This window comes from Pundamilia nyererei, unplaced genomic scaffold (genome assembly GCF_000239375.1).
Source record: "Pundamilia nyererei isolate P.nyererei 1_Seehausen unplaced genomic scaffold, PunNye1.0 scaffold00096, whole genome shotgun sequence".
NCBI lineage: Eukaryota > Metazoa > Chordata > Actinopteri > Cichliformes > Cichlidae > Pundamilia > Pundamilia nyererei.
In genome coordinates, this window is record NW_005187497.1 from 86,163 (window position 1) to 102,922 (window position 16,760).

The following is a 16,760-nucleotide window of genomic DNA, read 5'->3' on the forward strand; positions in this document are numbered from 1 at the left end:
GAGTAGCTACTTACTCCACAGCCACTACAAAACAGGCTACTACTGCAGTCCTGTGGTAATGAAAAGATGCGGCCCCTAGGTGACAGCACAGGCGCAAGTACCGCGCCGAGATTTTATACTCGGCGTAAAGAAAACAGCATACAAAGGGTGTACAAAGCCTGCTTCTCGTTACACCACAAATGATCAAATTATGGTGGCTAAAACTTTAGAATAACAGAACTGTTTCCATCCAGAGATTTTCCTGGTAGTCTGCTGTTTTCTTTCTTTCACGTTTGGATCACTTAGTGCAGCATTTTATCAAACAAAGCATTCAACACTGATTAGGAAACAAGCATTTTAATTTAGTTGATAGTTATAATAAAGACTTGCGAATGAAAAAAAATTATATTTATTATTTAGGCCTCTTTAGTGGTCATGGGGGACTATAATAAAACTAAATTGGTGTTTTGTTGTGGTTTTTTGGAAAGATATAATAAATACCAACTACACGGAACAATTTATTGTTTGATTATATTGGTTTGAATTATTTCACCAACACATAACGTCAGATTTGCTAAATTGTAGATTTTTTCCCCCTCCACCCTTAATTTTTGTTTTACTCAAGAACGTAACAACAAAATTTATATATTAGAAGATCTTTATTTTTTAACAGTAGCACACGGTTTTAAATTAAGGTCTTATTGTTGGAATTAAATTAATCTGGGGGAAAATGTGTCATTCCACCATTTTTTAAAAATCGATTAAACAGGTGTCAGACCACAGGTAGACGTCTCCCCCCCTCCCCAGATCAAGATATATCAGCTGCATTCTTAACAACACAGCAAAGACACTTTGATCTGTTCAATAGTTTAAGCTGAAATCTTCTGGAGATCAGATAACAGGGACTATACACCTTAAAAAGCTTCAGTGGCTTTTGAAAGCAGATTCTTGTGGTCACCCCGAGGCGCTGTGGCTTTAGGGCTGGGCTGGAATTGCCTTATCTTGAATTTTCCATACTTCTTTTTTTCCACGTATTCATTAATTTTATCCTCCGTAACTTTATTTTTATTTATTTTTTTACACTCAAAACTAGAATACAATGATAAGTTTAACTGTAGTACTGTCTCGGTTATAAGTCTAATTCTGTGCATCATGTTTGTTTTCCTCAGTGTTTTTTTTTTTTAGTCTTTCGTACCAGCTTTCCTCATATTAATAAATTAATGTACACGTTGTTTTACACAAACCGTATATGCAAATTTCAATAAACGGTTTGGCAATAAATTTTGATTTGTCCACTCAGGTGCAGTTCATTAGAGTGCGCATGCGTCCTGCGTTGCAGTCAGGTGAAGTCGGCAATGTAAAACTCATGGTATCACTCATTCGCTGCAGCTCAGCGGGATTACTGCGACTGGAGCCTTGCAGATGTCTGTACTGGAGAGGATAGACTGGAGGGTGAGTTGGCTGCCTCCTGTATTTTCCTCTTACAGATGATCTAATTTGACCAAGCCTGTATCGTGTTTATCGCTTTTGTTTTATTACTTCCCACCATAACAAGGAGTTAAATTGGGCTGGTGCTGTTCGGGCCTGTTTCAACACTGTTCAGGCCCGACACACTCCTCACAGAGCTCGGTAGACGATCAGCCTCACTTCATCTTAATATAGGTTAGTTTAGAGTCCGTTTTTACAGCCACACTCTTAAAAATTTGAACAATGAATTCATGCACTTCCACCTCTGTCATTAAATTTAACAAGCCTGACTAATTACAGCTGTAGGGTATAAAATGGCAACTTTCAAATATCACAAACTTCACAGGGTTTCCCGTAAAAGTCACCTTGCAGATCAGCTCCCTGTTTTGTCAAAAACCACCTTGAAGATCAGGTCCCTGTCAGAAGGCGCAGGCATTGGGAGATTGTTGCGTGCGAGAGGCCACGGAGTGAGCAATAAGGGTGAAAAACTAATGCAAATTGGTTGACATCCTGCTTGAACAGGACGGAGGCCTGTGGATTATCTTTTAACCTTCGCTGATTTAACTAGTAGCTTCCAGTTAAAATAACCTGAATATAGAAGGAATTTAAATTGCACCATGTTTGAGTGAACTACGGCATCAATAATATCCAAGCATATGAAAAGGCTAATGTAAAATGTAAACTTATAATTCTAATGCACTTATTAAAAGACTTAACTTATTCGTTTAATATCTACATCAGTGGAAGACTAACAGAAAAGTAAACTTACGGAGGGTCTTTCTTACACTGATCACTTTAAAAACAGTCTTGTTCAGAGTAGAATAAAAACGTAACCCTAGTTTAGGCTATATTAAGTCAAATTATAGCAATCATAGATCTACTCATAAATATATTTATTGTCTAATTTAATACGTTTGCATTGTGCAAACGTGCGCTCTCGTTAACCTTAAGACTGAGTCCCTCCTTATATAGCCTAAACCTTTACAGCAGCTATTTGGACACGACGTGGTAAGTAACTACAGGTGTTACTAATTACAAAATCTTCATTAATGTCATTAGTAGCGGCTGTGGTTGTACACTGCTTCACGTCAAAATGGTTGCTGCGGAAAAGGGCAGTTACAAATTCGTTTTTATCCCCAGCTTAAAGTCGCACGGCGCTATATGCGCTTTTTGAATAACCTGTGATTAATGCCAATAATAACAAGGTTTAACTCATCAGAAACTTTGAGTATTTTCGCTTGAGGCTACTGGATTACAAACCAGTGGAGCTGCTGATGGTTAAAACTGAAATAAAGGATGAAATGATTTTTCAGTAAAATTGCTGATAGGGTACTTTTCCCACCTCTTCAATAGTTTCTGCAAACAGTTTAAGTTATAAATTTTAAATTGAAATTTTTTTGGGCGGGGGATTACAAGAGTAGATTTTCCGCCCAGTAAAGTTTATATATATATATATGTTTATTTCTTTTTCCTTTTTTTTTCTTTTCTTCAGTTACGAACACATATTGGAGCAACTTCAATATTACTGTGATTAGGGTTGTTCACTTAGTAGTTTACTCACTTAGTTAGTAGCCCTATCAATACAATGCAAATTTTGGGTGTTAAAATCAGTTCATAAACCAGCTTTGAACTATATTTCTTAAGTCTGGGATCAAAGCAATCGGGCAGATCACTAGGCAGAGCTCAGTCATTGGCTTCTGTGACACTTTGAATGTGTCCGGGCACGGATCCATTTTGTCTTCACACGTGACATCAGCTGAGTCGGCTGTCATTAAAATGACAGGCTGAGCATCAGGATTTTTCAAAACCTTACCGGTCGGCCAAGCGTGACTAACTTTCTTAGGTCCGTCCTGTGCCTGTTTCAACACAGAACAACATTTTAAATAGGGCATTTAAAAAAATAAATAAATAAATTGTGCTTGGCATGACAACAAGGCAAAGAGGACAAAAAGGGGCGGACTATCACAGCTGGGTGGAGAGAAGCCACGGGATTTCCGCACGTTAAGTTCACAAATTAAAATCTGACACGTACTGGTTTACGTATCAATTGATAATGCAAAACAAAGTGATAAAATACTAGAGCAGCCTCGGGGTGGCATAATACGATTTGAAGAACTGATAACAGGTGTTATTTTTATATCATGTATTTCCCCCCTCAAAGTCTGTTCTACTTGTCTTTTGATTAAAACCAGAGTTCAAAGAGCCCTCCTTCCGAGATACTATAAAGCTCAACAAAAATTTAAATGAAGTTAAGAAAGGGCTGCTTGCCGAAATCCTTTGAGCTTTAGAGCTTTTTGAGAGAATAATGCGGTTAAGCCCTTGGGCTTATTGCGGTTTGAAACGTACCACTGATATAAAACATCAAAATGTCACGGGCCTGTTGGAATACCTGTTACTGAATTAAGCATACAAACTAAGTACGCCTTGTCGTGGGAAAAAGGTGATCTTTAAGATTATAAAATTATCCAGTCGGTCAAAGCATAACCACAAGGTTTTAGGAATAAAAGGGAAACACACAGTAGCTTGGCTCAGTTTCCTATCACTGCATTTATGCGTAGTATGTATGCAGGCCAATAATAATTGACCTACATACTACTGCTACTACTACTACCACTAATAATAATAATAATAATAATAATAATAATAATAATAATAATAATAATAATAATAATAATGTTTTACTTTTAGTGGTGGTGGTTTTAAGAACACGAATGTTAACTTTTGTTTTTTTGTTTTTACCTCAAATTAAGACGTTCTCCTGAAGGCTATTAAAATTAGCAGCTCAAACCGAGCAAAGTGATTGGTCTCTAGAGGCAATACACTGTGTAAAGCCTGCGTATACTACAGTACAAGGTCTCGTCAAGAAGCTCTCATTAACGTACAGCAGTAACTGCAACGTTTTCACAGGTCCTGTCTCGTAGTCGTAATATTTTACATGAGCACATTGTCCTGCAGTTTAGTAAAGTGCAATTTTGTAAATATATAAAACTCAAGAAATCATTTCTTTGATGACTGGCTAACAGATCTCTGCCCAATGAATCGCTTTAAAGCCCAAGAATATAATCATTAAACAGAACACAGTGCCCTGTAAAATTAAAGGTTCAACTACCCATGGGCCCGAGGAGATAAAAGAAGTAAAAATATTAATGAGAAGCAGCATTTGCTGCAAGACACGAGGAATAGGTCAAAAAAAGAGAGACTGGGGATGTTTAATCCTTTTAATATTTGACGCCGTGCAAAGACGCGCTACAGACGGACCGAATTTTGATTGGACAATCACCCCGCCAATCAGGATTTTTTATTTTATTTTATTTTTTTCCAATTCACTGACATCATCGGACAGGGTGACGCCCACTGTAAGTGGCTGTGCAGATATAGTGAAATGCTCATGTTTGCACTGAACAGCACTGTTTTGTCCATAAGAGGGAGTCAAGTTTCTTATGAACCGGTTTCGCCCACTTTCACAACAGAAGTACTGAGCGCCTTGGCAGGAAAGGGGGGGAATATTGCCTGACAACGATTATTTTTCTCTCATAGTGGCTGTGGAAACTCATATCTGTAGTTGGATACTCAGTCGGTAGGTCAGTTCGCCCTTCAGCCTTCGCCTACAACTTTGCCTCCTGCTGCAGCTGAAGAATAAGCGGGTTCATGACCACCAGGAAGCTGTTAATTTCTTCATACCTGGATTAACTCGCGGGCTTCTTTCCCCCCCCTCCCCCATTTTTTTTTTCTTTTACACTTTTTTTTTTAATTTGCAAGAAAGAGACTTTTTCCTCAGCCAAAATGTTGTGGAAATTAGCCGACAACGTAAAATACGAGGATGACTGTGAGGTGAGTTTCGTAAGAGATGGCCTCCACTAAGTGAGATCAGTGGCACCGAATTTAACGGCAAGAAGTGGGTGCTGACTTTTAATCCTTTGGGTTGAAATAATCACGGTAAAATTTCGGAAGGTGACTCATTAGAAGCAGCATGATGTGCTGCACCAAGGGAGAAAAGTTAGAGTAAAGTTTGGCGAAACAGTGAAAACAGGATGTCGTTGTCAGAGTTAAAGCCGGCTATGATTCCTTATAAAATTAAAGTGGGGTCGTGTTCTTATTATTGTTACTCTATATACAAAATAAAATATGATAATAATAATAATCTGAGACGCTGATTGCTGCTGAGAATATTTGCATATTCTTGCAATAGCCACTAAGTACTAAGAAAAATTCCAAATTAACGGTCTCCGTTATTGTTTTATCCCGTCTAAATCCCATTTTTCAGTAGACATCGTGCCAGCGAATAATCTGACATTTTATCTCCTTGGGTGACAACCTGCCATGTTGTTGGCATCTTTCTCAGCCGCTTTGTCTCCTCCATTCCTTAGGAAAGGCACGATAGTAACAGCAATGGGAACCCACGGCTGCCTCACCTGCCGGCGGTCAGTCAACACCTCTACAGCCCGTCTACTTCCCTCTCACACTCGGCCAGTTCAGACTTCCAGCCCCCTTACTTTCCTCCTCCCTACCAGCCTATCTCGTACCCGCAGTCTAGTGACCCCTACTCTCACCTCGGGGACCCTTTCAACATCAACTCCATACACCAGTCGCCATCGTCGAACCAACAGCAGCCGTGGCCTGGGCGGCAAGGCCAGGAGGGGCTCGGCGCACACGGGAGGAGCGGACTCGCGAGTCAGATCCTAGGCTTGGAGGGAGGCTCGTCAGGGGTTAGGAGGGAAGGGTTCCGCCGACCGGAGCTGCTGTCTCCACACGCTCACAGTCTAGAGTCGTCGGTTATTGGCGATAATATGGGGATGCATGACATGGGACACGGGCTGGATGATGTTCAAGTAAGTGGATTAGATTTATATAATCACTTGACATTATACTTTTGAGGCAGAGGCGCGCAAAGACTGAGGCTTTGTGCTTAAATGCTTGTGTGAATGCAGTCGAAGTAGTGAATATACTGAAAAGTCGTAAATGGATGCATTATAGTGTGTTTTATTGCACTCGCCTGCCATATGGAGATTTAAAATCTCCTAAATGTTAATATAACCAAAGGTCACATATATTCAAAATGCTTCCAAGTTAAAGGTGCGGTAGTAGAAAATATTTTTATTATAAAATGGAACATATTACATTATATGCTTTGCATGAAAGAGACAGACGATGATTACTAATATCAAGAAAATACCCACCTTAGGAAAAAATAGTCTAGCTCAAGCATCTTATCAAAACAGAGCAATGTATGTGTTTACTTACTGCTGCTTCTTTTCTTTGTTATCAGCAAGTAGACGACCACAGTATAATTATGGCAGATCAGACGGTCATCAAGAAAGGTGAGTTGTGACATTTTATTTATTTTGACTTTTTAACTGTTAGAGCAATTAAAAAAGAAAACTGAAGAGGAATGCTTTTGTACAGCAAAATATGTGGTAATTACTAAAAAATGCTGGACCTTCATTTGTTGAACTCTATATACTTGGAAATGACATACTTCTATAGTGGCATGTCAGGGCACTCAGTGAGAGAGTAAGGAAAGGAGGCGTCTTCTGTTTGTACTTACACTGCATACAATGATAATCCATGCGATGCACTTATTTAAGCCCGATGTGATCCTTAGCCTATTCTGTTGAAGGTGCTTGAATGGATGCCCAGTGGGAAAGAACTGATCCCTTTCATATTCATCAGGCTACAGCTGACATGACATGGAAATTGAGCAATCTCACAAACTGTGTTGACTGTGAGTTCCAAAGCTTTGGATCATCTTTAGGCGTGTTAAGCTCGCAATTGCAGCTCTTTTCAGTTCATGTTAGCAGGAAATTATGAGTTGGTCTTGAAGCTGTGTTTGGCTCTGCAGAACCAGCTTTTGGGTGGGTGTGGCATTAGGCTTGCATGTGAAGGACAGTTTAGTAATTTGTTGAGACTTGAACTGTTTTGAGGGAGAAACTTATTCCTGCTGTTTTGTCATCAGGGCTCTATTAAACAGACTTAAAGTGAAAGATGAACCCAAGGAACATCATGTTATTATGAACAGTATGTGGACAGTGAACAAGTAGAAAATATAATTTGCTTAAGTACAGTTAAGTTTCATTTTAAAATGTAAACGTCACGCCTTAGTTTCTTGTTCATATGTATGTTAAACATCAAAGTAAAATTGATGTTTTTGATTTGCTGACAATGTCATATTTTGCAGTACAGTCCCAAAGTTTTATTCTTTGAAAGCATGCTAGCAATTATAGGGTTGCTTTGTAATATTGCAATATTACAGTACATAACAAGCAGCACGACATTTGCAGAGTGCAATAAACCAAACAGTCTGCATTTGTTACGTAAATCAGTGATTGCTTATTATACTGTTCCCAGGCTCAAGGGCACGCTATGGGCAATCTAGGGTTTCCACTTGTAAACAATGGCATGTCATTCCCAGTGATTTGCCGGAGAGGAGATTTAAAGCACTGATGTGACTCTGTCATTTCTGTCTCAGTATTAGGACTTCGAGGTGGCAGGAACCTTGATCGCTTACAGAGGACTTATTATCAGGGGGGAATTTTCGCGGGTGAGGATGAAGATAGCTGTTTTGTTTCGTAGTGTGCTGTACTGTTTTGTTTGTCTGTCAGTGCTTTTGTTGTGGGATGACATTAAAAAAAAAATCACAATGTCTAGCTCGATCAAAGACTGTGAGACCAATCAATTCACGGTTCCGAGGTTGTGGCTTAGATGAGTGACGGGCTGTATGTGCGTACCTGTTTGTGGATGGTGTTTGACGTGAGGGCATCATAGCTGTTTAACCATCAGGCATCCGATCTTTCCAAAACCACACATTTCAAAAGGCTTTAGATGTTTTTTTTTCTTGTATATTTTGGCACAGCAGAGACTGGCTTTCCTCATTGGAGGAGAGCAGCATACGCATACTTCTGCTCGCTTTTCCGCACAAGACACAGAAAGATCAGAGCTTATGCACATAAACAGGAAACGTACAGATTGGTTTGTCTGATTTATTTTTATTTTTTATGGACCATAAGTCTGGAATAAAGATTGACAGTAATTAACAAATCTGACTGCCCAACCACAATCTGTTTTTATGTTCTTTTGCACTACTTTAGTATTTAGCTTACAAACATTATTTTCCTCACTCTCCAGGGCCTGTCACTCTGCCTAAAGGAAACGCACTGGGTCTTCCCTTCCAGAAAGAGTCCCTGCTGGGCATGGTGTCAAATCCCACAGAGGTGTTTTGCTCCGTACCAGGCCGTCTTTCCTTGCTGAGCTCTACATCCAAGTACAAGGTTACTGTGGCTGAAGTCCAGAGACGTTTGTCACCCCCAGAATGCCTCAACGCATCGCTCCTGGGAGGCGTTCTACGCAGGTCAGGGCTCGGTCTCATTCCACGTCACAGCTAGACAGTATTCTTTTTCCTTGTGGTTCGTAAAAATCTTTAACATGACATGTGAATACATTTCTATTGATTCACAAAAAATAGGATTAACTAAGCCAAAATGATTTCAGTTGTTCAAAATTTCTGGTTTCTGCAAACTGTTAAGACTTTTATTATCTCAAAAATAAACCATCATTAAGCTGTGGAAGGTGTGGAGCAAGTGATCTGTAGGCTAAAGCTTAGTAGCCCATGGGAAAGGCTCTTTTTAAAAGCACAGCTTGACTCTTTTGCTCCGGCTCATCATTTTTCCTCTTTTCTTTATTTTTTGCAAGGTTTGTGACATTCTTTGTGTTGTGTGCAATTTTGGGTTCAGTGCTTCCATTGGGGATAGGTTGCGTCAACATTGTTAGTACCTACCTATTGTGTTTGTGTGCCTGTGTACGTGATTGCAAATGTTAAACTGTGCCAGAGCAGTTGACCTTATGGCACACATGGTAGTGCAGCAGTCTGTTGAGGGACTTCGAGGTTACAGTACATGGTTAACACTCCTGACTGGAGCATTTTATACTCGGAGTGCATGTTTACCACTTCCCATGTGCCTGTATTAATGCTGACATGCACCCACAGACTCACATATACAATCTCTTTTTTTTTTTTTCTTTTTTTTTTCTTCTTTCTTAAAAGTAGGTCACACAGCAATAGGACTATCGTTAGTAGTGGGACAAGAGGGAGAAGGGGTGGGGGCACTCAAACACACATGTCTCTCCAAAGATGCGCCCCTTCTCACCGACCACTGAGGGGGAGAGCTTGTCTGCCAGTCATGCAGAAAACTGAATTGGCTATGGCAAGTGGAGAGTTCAAGAGCTTCTGAAAATGCATTTATGAGTTATACCTCTCTGCTGTGCTTTTGAGTGGAACATGAATTGTTTCAATATTTTATTTTAGGTCAAGAGAATCTTCTTGTAATTTATTTTCAGAAGTGTTTGAGACTATACACATGAATGTGTATTACACAGGTGTACAGTACATATCTTGTAACTCTTGGTATTTCTTTTAATTTATGGTCTCAAGGGGGATAAAATAAATAGTCATAAATGACACAATAATCTTTTAAAACTCCACTGATAATTTGATGAAAATGTCAAGACAATGTGTGAATGACCTCAATTTCTTTTTTCTCTTTATACAGAGCCAAGTCAAAAAATGGAGGCCGTTCTCTGAGAGAAAAGCTGGACAAAATTGGGCTTAACCTGCCTGCAGGAAGAAGGAAGGCAGCTAATGTCACTCTACTTACCTCGCTAGTAGAAGGTATGACACATCAGTGATTTGCCCACAGTAAATTCTCGCACTATAATTACGGTTTGCAGTGGCTGGAATGTCGCGTTAGTAGTATGAGAATGTGGGAACGTCAGTGTATTGGCATTGGTATGTGTGTGTTTCACTTCTTGTGGAAAGGGTAACTAAAGGCAATGTAACTGCAACCTTTTTTTTTTTCTTTTTTTTTTTCCCCTGTGTTTAATGTGCCAGACTGTCAGCTACACATTATTTGGTGAGTCATAGTGGTTTGGAAAATTTAGCCAAAATTAGGTTGACTGAACTCATATAGTGTATAAAAGACTGAGATGACCATTTTCCATCTGAAATACTCAAAAGAAACAACAAACCTCAGCACTAATTCTGTTACTCCATTGAGCATGTTGTCTTGTATTACCTAGTGTGCAAAGTCACCTCTGAAACTCAGTTGTGTTAGGGAAAATTAATTGTTCCTGTTGATGGAAAGAATACTACCAGGTCATATAGCCCTGATTTTTATTGTGACTGTTTTCTGTTGCTGTATAGTTTGAATGACAACTGCAGTCATACCTCAGTCAGTGACATTTGATTCTATCATCCCAGTATCACTTTAATCACATTTACCTGCCGCTGGCTATAGAAAGATATTATTTTATTTTTTTCCCTCTCTCACTCCCCACATGCCGAATTTTTATAAATGGGGTGATGATTCTGTGCAGGAAGATGACTGGAGGCCTGTGTTATTAAGAGACCTTCAAAGCTGAATTAAGCCTTGTTATCTTGTGTTCGGCTTGCCAGGAGGGCCAGCTGACCTTAAAGCTTGTGCTTCTGAATAGCTGCCAGCATTTGAAGACTTGTACATGTCTATCAATAAGCGGTGTTGTTGGCATCTCGGGGCCCGTTTTGGTAGCATTTATTCACATAAACCCTTTATGAACATGCAAGTCGAGCCACCCTGAAGACAAAAATGTATCAATCTGCATAGCTCTTCTTACCTAGAGTTAGAAGAATGACTGCAGATGATTATTCTGCAGTTCAGCTGCTTCACTTCTTGTGCCTTCATGCTTGTGTATATCTGTTTGAAAATGGGACTATTCATGTAATGCTCTTAAACTAGTAAATTGTTCTGCTCCTGAACAGCTTAACAATCTAGTATGTCGAAGGATATGTTGTTATAATATTTGTCTAAAGACTAATATTAATATGTATTAGTAATATATTTATTCACAAGTATTAATTTGTGGTTAGCAATAAAGTTGCAACTTGAGTGTTTTCTTGGATCTACAGAAAACCTGTTTTTGTTTTGTTTTTTTTTCTTATATGTAATATTATCTTTTTCTTTTCTGTCTTAGGTGAGGCTGTTCATTTAGCAAGAGACTTTGGTTATGTGTGTGAGACCGAATTCCCTGCAAAGGCAATTGCTGAATACCTGGGTAGGCCACATGTGGAGCGGAATGAGGCTAACTCGCGCAAGAACATGCTCCTTGCTGCCAAGTAAGTGTATTTTCAATCATTGTTTTAATTTACATGCATTTAAACACCTAGCAAAGTGGGATGTAGCAAGACAACCTTTTTCAAACGCTGGTTTTAAAGTATTTGATCAATAGAAAGCTGTATTTTCGAAATTATCTGAAGTATTATCCATTTTCCAATTAGGTCACAAATCTGTACATATTTCACATCCTTAGTTATTCTGCTTCTCTACCTACAGGCAAATCTGCAAAGAGTTTACTGATCTGCTCACTCAGGACCGCTCACCTTTGGGCAACGCTAGGCCTGCTCCCATTCTGGAACCTGGAATCCAAGGCTGCCTGACTCACTTCAGTCTCATCACTCATGGCTTTGGCTCTCCAGCCATCTGTGCTGCCATGACCTCGCTTCAGAACTACCTGAATGAAGCGCTCAAACAAGTGGACAAGATGTACCTGAGCTCTGGTAGCGACACCCAGGGATCCTCAGACAGTGGAAGTAAATCTACTGACAAAATGGACAAGCACAGGAAATGAGAGCTTAAAGGAGAATCCCTATGAACCTGAGATTCCCAGAGTCCCTTAATCTTGCTGCCCTGACTTCCCTTTTGGACCTTTTTAAAAATCAATATTTGGTATTGTCTTTTTGAGAGCTGCATTTGTGTGTGAATGTGTGTGCTCACACTGTAAATTTATAGTTTGACAGGTTGGGGATTTTTAACAGCCTGTCACAGCAGGCTACAAATCAGTTACTGTTGGCATGTGTGTTGAATGCTCTGGATTTGTCCTAATGGGAGCCCGCTCTGTGAAAGAGTAAAGCCCTTTTCAGACATGGCATGTGTGGCTTCTTCTGTCTGCTAAAGCAACAGGATTGTCATTTAGTGATAGTTCACTTCTATATTAATGTTTGTCTTGCCTTCATTCACACAAACCAGTAAGAGGAGAGCAGCATGGCATATGTTATTTTTCACACGTGCAAAAGATGTGTTTTTGGCAACAAGTCCCGCCATTATGAACTGGTAAGGTTTGTGCATTCAGTTCTCTCTAAATTTGCCACGGACAGCAGGGTCTGTGTGATGCATGCAAGTCGGGGAGAAAAGGAAAAAAGTATACATTTATGTTCATATTGCTGTTTAGCACAGTTGCTATTTGTCATAAGCTAGTGAAACTACAGCCATGACTTTTCCAGAGAGGTCACCAGGGTGTACATTCATACACCAAAGTAATGCGATAAAATACTGTTAAATTCCTAGCAAGGAGTACATGCCTAAAAAGGGGATTAATACATGCCGCATCATGCTAGCCACTATGCAGTTACATACAGTTGCTAGTGGCCTACTGCTATAATCACAGGGCCTGTATTTTGTTGAAGATGAGGGGGAAACAAAATGCATTCTGCGACTATTTTTTTCCACCTCCCTTGTCTTTCTCTTTTTTTTTTTTCTTTTTTTTTTCCCTCCCTCATCTTCCCTAGAGGACATCATTTCAAGATGACTTTCTGTGGCTGTGAATTCCTCTCAGTTTTCTCCTTCCTGCTCAGTCTGGGGGCAAATCCACTTATTTCCTGTGTCTCAATTGACTTGCAAAGGACAGTTATGTGTGATGGAAAATCTTAGTTTTCTTTATTTTTGTGCTTTAGTTGTACCATTAATTCAGAATGGATCCAGTGTTATTGTGTTTTTGTTCATGGGAGTTGATTTGAAGCTAGATGAGAAAAGACAGTTGGTTTTCTCATCTCAGCCTGTGCTCTTTCAGAAACCAAAAACTTTAAAGTGCCCCCATTATGCCAATTTAGAGGCTCATTATTTTATTTTTGTGGTTGTATACTGCTACAGCACATCTCTTCACCCTCTGAAACACTCAGTATTAGTGGCTGCATTAGGTTTTAGTTGACTGCTTTTTTTTTTTTTTTTTTTTTGAGGGCATGCCAAACTAGCTGCTAGGTGTGCATTATGGCACCATGTTACATAGTGATGTAAATGACAAAAAGAAAAGTCTGGACTTCAAATTATGCATTTCAAGCAGTTTAGCAGCACTGGTTTTTGCAGGAGAGAATAACTCACTTTGATGTGGACTTTGCAAACCCTTTTTCTCATGTGCAAAAATGATTTAACAGACTACATGATAGATAAAATCCCAGAATGCATAACAGGGGCACTTTGAATTTGCTATGACAGAAGCCTCCTCAGTGTTTGTGGATTACAGGCGTTGCCATGGATCCATTGCTACTCAGTCTTACAACACATACAGTACATAGTCGTGAGAATTTTTGTTTGTTTGCTTTTACTTATTAATTTTTTGTGAACAAGTTATTAAAACAACATCCAAATTGACACTAACCTACCAACAAGCCCACTTCTGCCAGGTTGTGTGTTGGTTGTGAGAATGCGTGCGTAAATGTAAATATTTCTTTTAAAAAATGTTTTTAGAAATTAAATTCCAAGCATAGAATTTTTATCCAGTGTCTTGTCCTGGATGTAAATATTTTCTAATTTATGTTGTAATTTAATGGGCTTGTGTAAATAATGGTATCAGTTTGGTGCATAGCTTAACTTTTTATGACGATGTGTTAAACTTTTGTAAATCAGTTAGGGTTTTTTTTTTTTTTTTTATAATATAAACTAGACTTTAGAAAGTGGGGATGATATACATTTTTGAAAATGTTTAAAAAAAAAATGCTGTTTTAAAGTTTCAGGAAAAAAAATAAATGACAGCCTCAAGCCTGATTTAGTGAGTCAGTAATGTTGCCTAGGCCACACACTTACTTTTTTTTTTTTTTTTTTTCTTAATGGATAGCACTTTTGTTCTGTAGCCTCTTTTTCAGCAATATCACACAGATGATGGTTAAGTCATGTGTTGAAAAACTTTCCTATTAATAAACGGCAAAGAAAATCCCCTACTAAACTAATGAGAACAGTAGCCATCATTATGTGCTCTCAATTGGCTTCACAAATAAGCTGTGTTGCTCAGTAAAAGCACAGACCTCAAAAGTACATCATGTGATGAACAAAGAAGTGCAGCTTAGAGAGGACAAATGGGTTGTTTATGTTAAACTTGGACAACTATTGGATCGACTGTACTAACCGTTCAGCATTCAGCGTCTATCCTCTGCAGCTTGCCAATATTTCCTTTACATATGTTTGGAGCAGGTGTGCCATTAAGCCTACTTGCAAGTTTCTTGGGGAATAATGAGATGCAAATTTGTGGCTGCAGCAAAGAATTTAGTTAAGAGAAAAGGAAGTTAGGCAGAACTGTCTACTTGTTTCATCATCACTTGTCTGTTCAGGCCTTGCTAATTTCAGAGGTTCATCTGTTTGTGTTTCACGTAGGTATGAGGGGCCGTACAAACAAATTCATTCTTTCACTCTCACATACATATATTCTTCTTTCACATACATATACTTTCACTCTCACATAGTTTTATTTTTTTTATATTTGGATATTTTTATTCTCATGTTTACACATATTTAAAACACACATTGCAATATTGTGCTTTTATAAGTTCTTCAGCAAGCTATCTATGGCGTTATTTTTGTGCCACTATTTTAAGTGCACGTAAAACTAAGTTTGCAGGTGCAAGTGTTGCAGCTTGAAAGAATGAATTTTGGCTTGTACGGCCCCTCATACGTAGGAGTAACACTTAAATGAATCAACATAGAACATATAGCTGAATTGAAAGGTATTACAACGGCACTGAAATGCACAAACATATATGACATCAGTGTTTCTCTTTATGTTTTATATTAGCTTTTGGGGTCAGTGGGTGAAACGAACATTTCCCAAAAACCAAGCCACAGGTTATAAAGGAAGCAGCAGCAGCAACTACCTTGCAGTTAAACAAGTATCAGCCTTTCCCCTCAGAACCTGTTTAACCAGACCTGTCAACGCAGTGGCTCGCTGCCCTCACAGCGGTTGACTTTAACTGCCTTCAGTTACTCGTGTTAGCTTGTGTGCTTGGCCCTGAAAGGGTAGATAATAGGTGGAGGAGGTATGGGTGAAATTTAGCAGAGAGAAAGAGGAAGATTTTTTTTTTCTCTTCTTCTTGTGCCTTTGATGACAGGCTGAAAATGGTTGAGGAAGCACTGAGGATTTGATTGGAGGTTGACCTTGTTTCTTTATGCCGTCTCTTTGTCACATCACAAAGTTTGTTTTGGCAGATGTCAGCTGTTAAGTACACACGTCCCATTTGGGTTTTTTGGGTTTTTTTGGGGGGGGTTTCCCCCCCCAATCTTTTATTGTCAGTAGAATCAATTCGAACTGAGCACATTCACAAAGTTGGAGCTGGTCAAATGATCAGCAGAGTTGTTAAACTGACCTGATTTTACATATACAATGATCATGTTTTCCGTTTGACATCAGGTGAACGGCTTTGTTTAATTCCTTGTACGTGTTTTTCCAAAACACAGGCAACATCGCAACTGGTCAAACGTTTTCTTCTCAACTGTGAGACCGTGTGAGTAATTCTCTTATGACACGCCTAATGTAGCTGGGAAAAGGAGGCGAGCATAGACTTGTTGCACTTACCTGTTACCTTCACTTCTTTTTCTCTTATGAAAGAAGAGGAACTCATGTACTTTTTTTCTTTCAAAAAATAGATATTAGAGATTATATCTGACATGTTAATATAATCTTCAGACCTCATTAGGATGCCCGAGGCTACTTGTCAACTCCAGATTCACTGAACTGTAGCTGTATTCTATTCCAGCTCTGACTGAATGACCTTTCCATGTAGGTCAAACCAAGTCACAGGATGAAACTGTAAGAGCGGAAAAAAGGCCAAAAAGGAGACAACTTGATGTGATATTTCCCTTTTTTTTTCTTTTTAAACCTTGTTTGACAATCTTTTTGTTGGTTTTTATTACTTATTAGCCTAACAAGTTGACTGTATGCTCTTACTGTTACAATTTTTTATAGATTTCTGCCCAACTTGTTTCGAGGACACTTAGAACTTTACAATTACCCTTTTAGTTAACCGCTTCCCTTCCCTGTCTTTGAAATCTGTTGTACATTAAGGCTCATTTGCAGTCAGACTAATCGCTTGCTTGCAGCTCCCAACCACTGAAACCACTTTATGAGTTAAAACATAGCCTTAACGTTCCATGTCATAAGTGACAAGTCACACAGATGAGAGTAGTAGTGTAAATCAGAAATCTGAATTAAAACACGCCTGGCCCTGTAAATACACAACCCAGATGATC

General features: G+C 39.0%; 1 protein-coding gene across 4 annotated transcripts; it reads left to right on the forward strand.

Annotated features, from left to right (window-relative positions):
- The first annotated feature begins 1,286 nt into the window (after positions 1 to 1,286).
- Positions 1,287 to 12,397, forward strand: tfap2c (transcription factor AP-2 gamma (activating enhancer binding protein 2 gamma)). 4 transcript variants are annotated; one of them, XM_005739994.1, is made up of 8 exons: positions 1,287 to 1,431; positions 5,814 to 6,275; positions 6,713 to 6,764; positions 7,913 to 7,984; positions 8,569 to 8,791; positions 9,990 to 10,108; positions 11,446 to 11,587; positions 11,805 to 12,397. In XM_005739994.1, exons 1-8 carry the CDS (start codon positions 1,402 to 1,404, stop codon positions 12,097 to 12,099), a joined length of 1,395 nt encoding a protein of 464 aa, XP_005740051.1. In that variant the 5' UTR covers positions 1,287 to 1,401; the 3' UTR covers positions 12,100 to 12,397. The 4 variants fall into 4 exon arrangements, with proteins under 4 accessions (XP_005740051.1, XP_005740053.1, XP_005740050.1 ...); XM_005739993.1 differs by lacking the exon at positions 1,287 to 1,431 and adding an exon at positions 4,907 to 5,277; XM_005739996.1 differs by lacking the exon at positions 7,913 to 7,984.
- Positions 12,398 to 16,760: the final 4,363 nt, after the last annotated feature.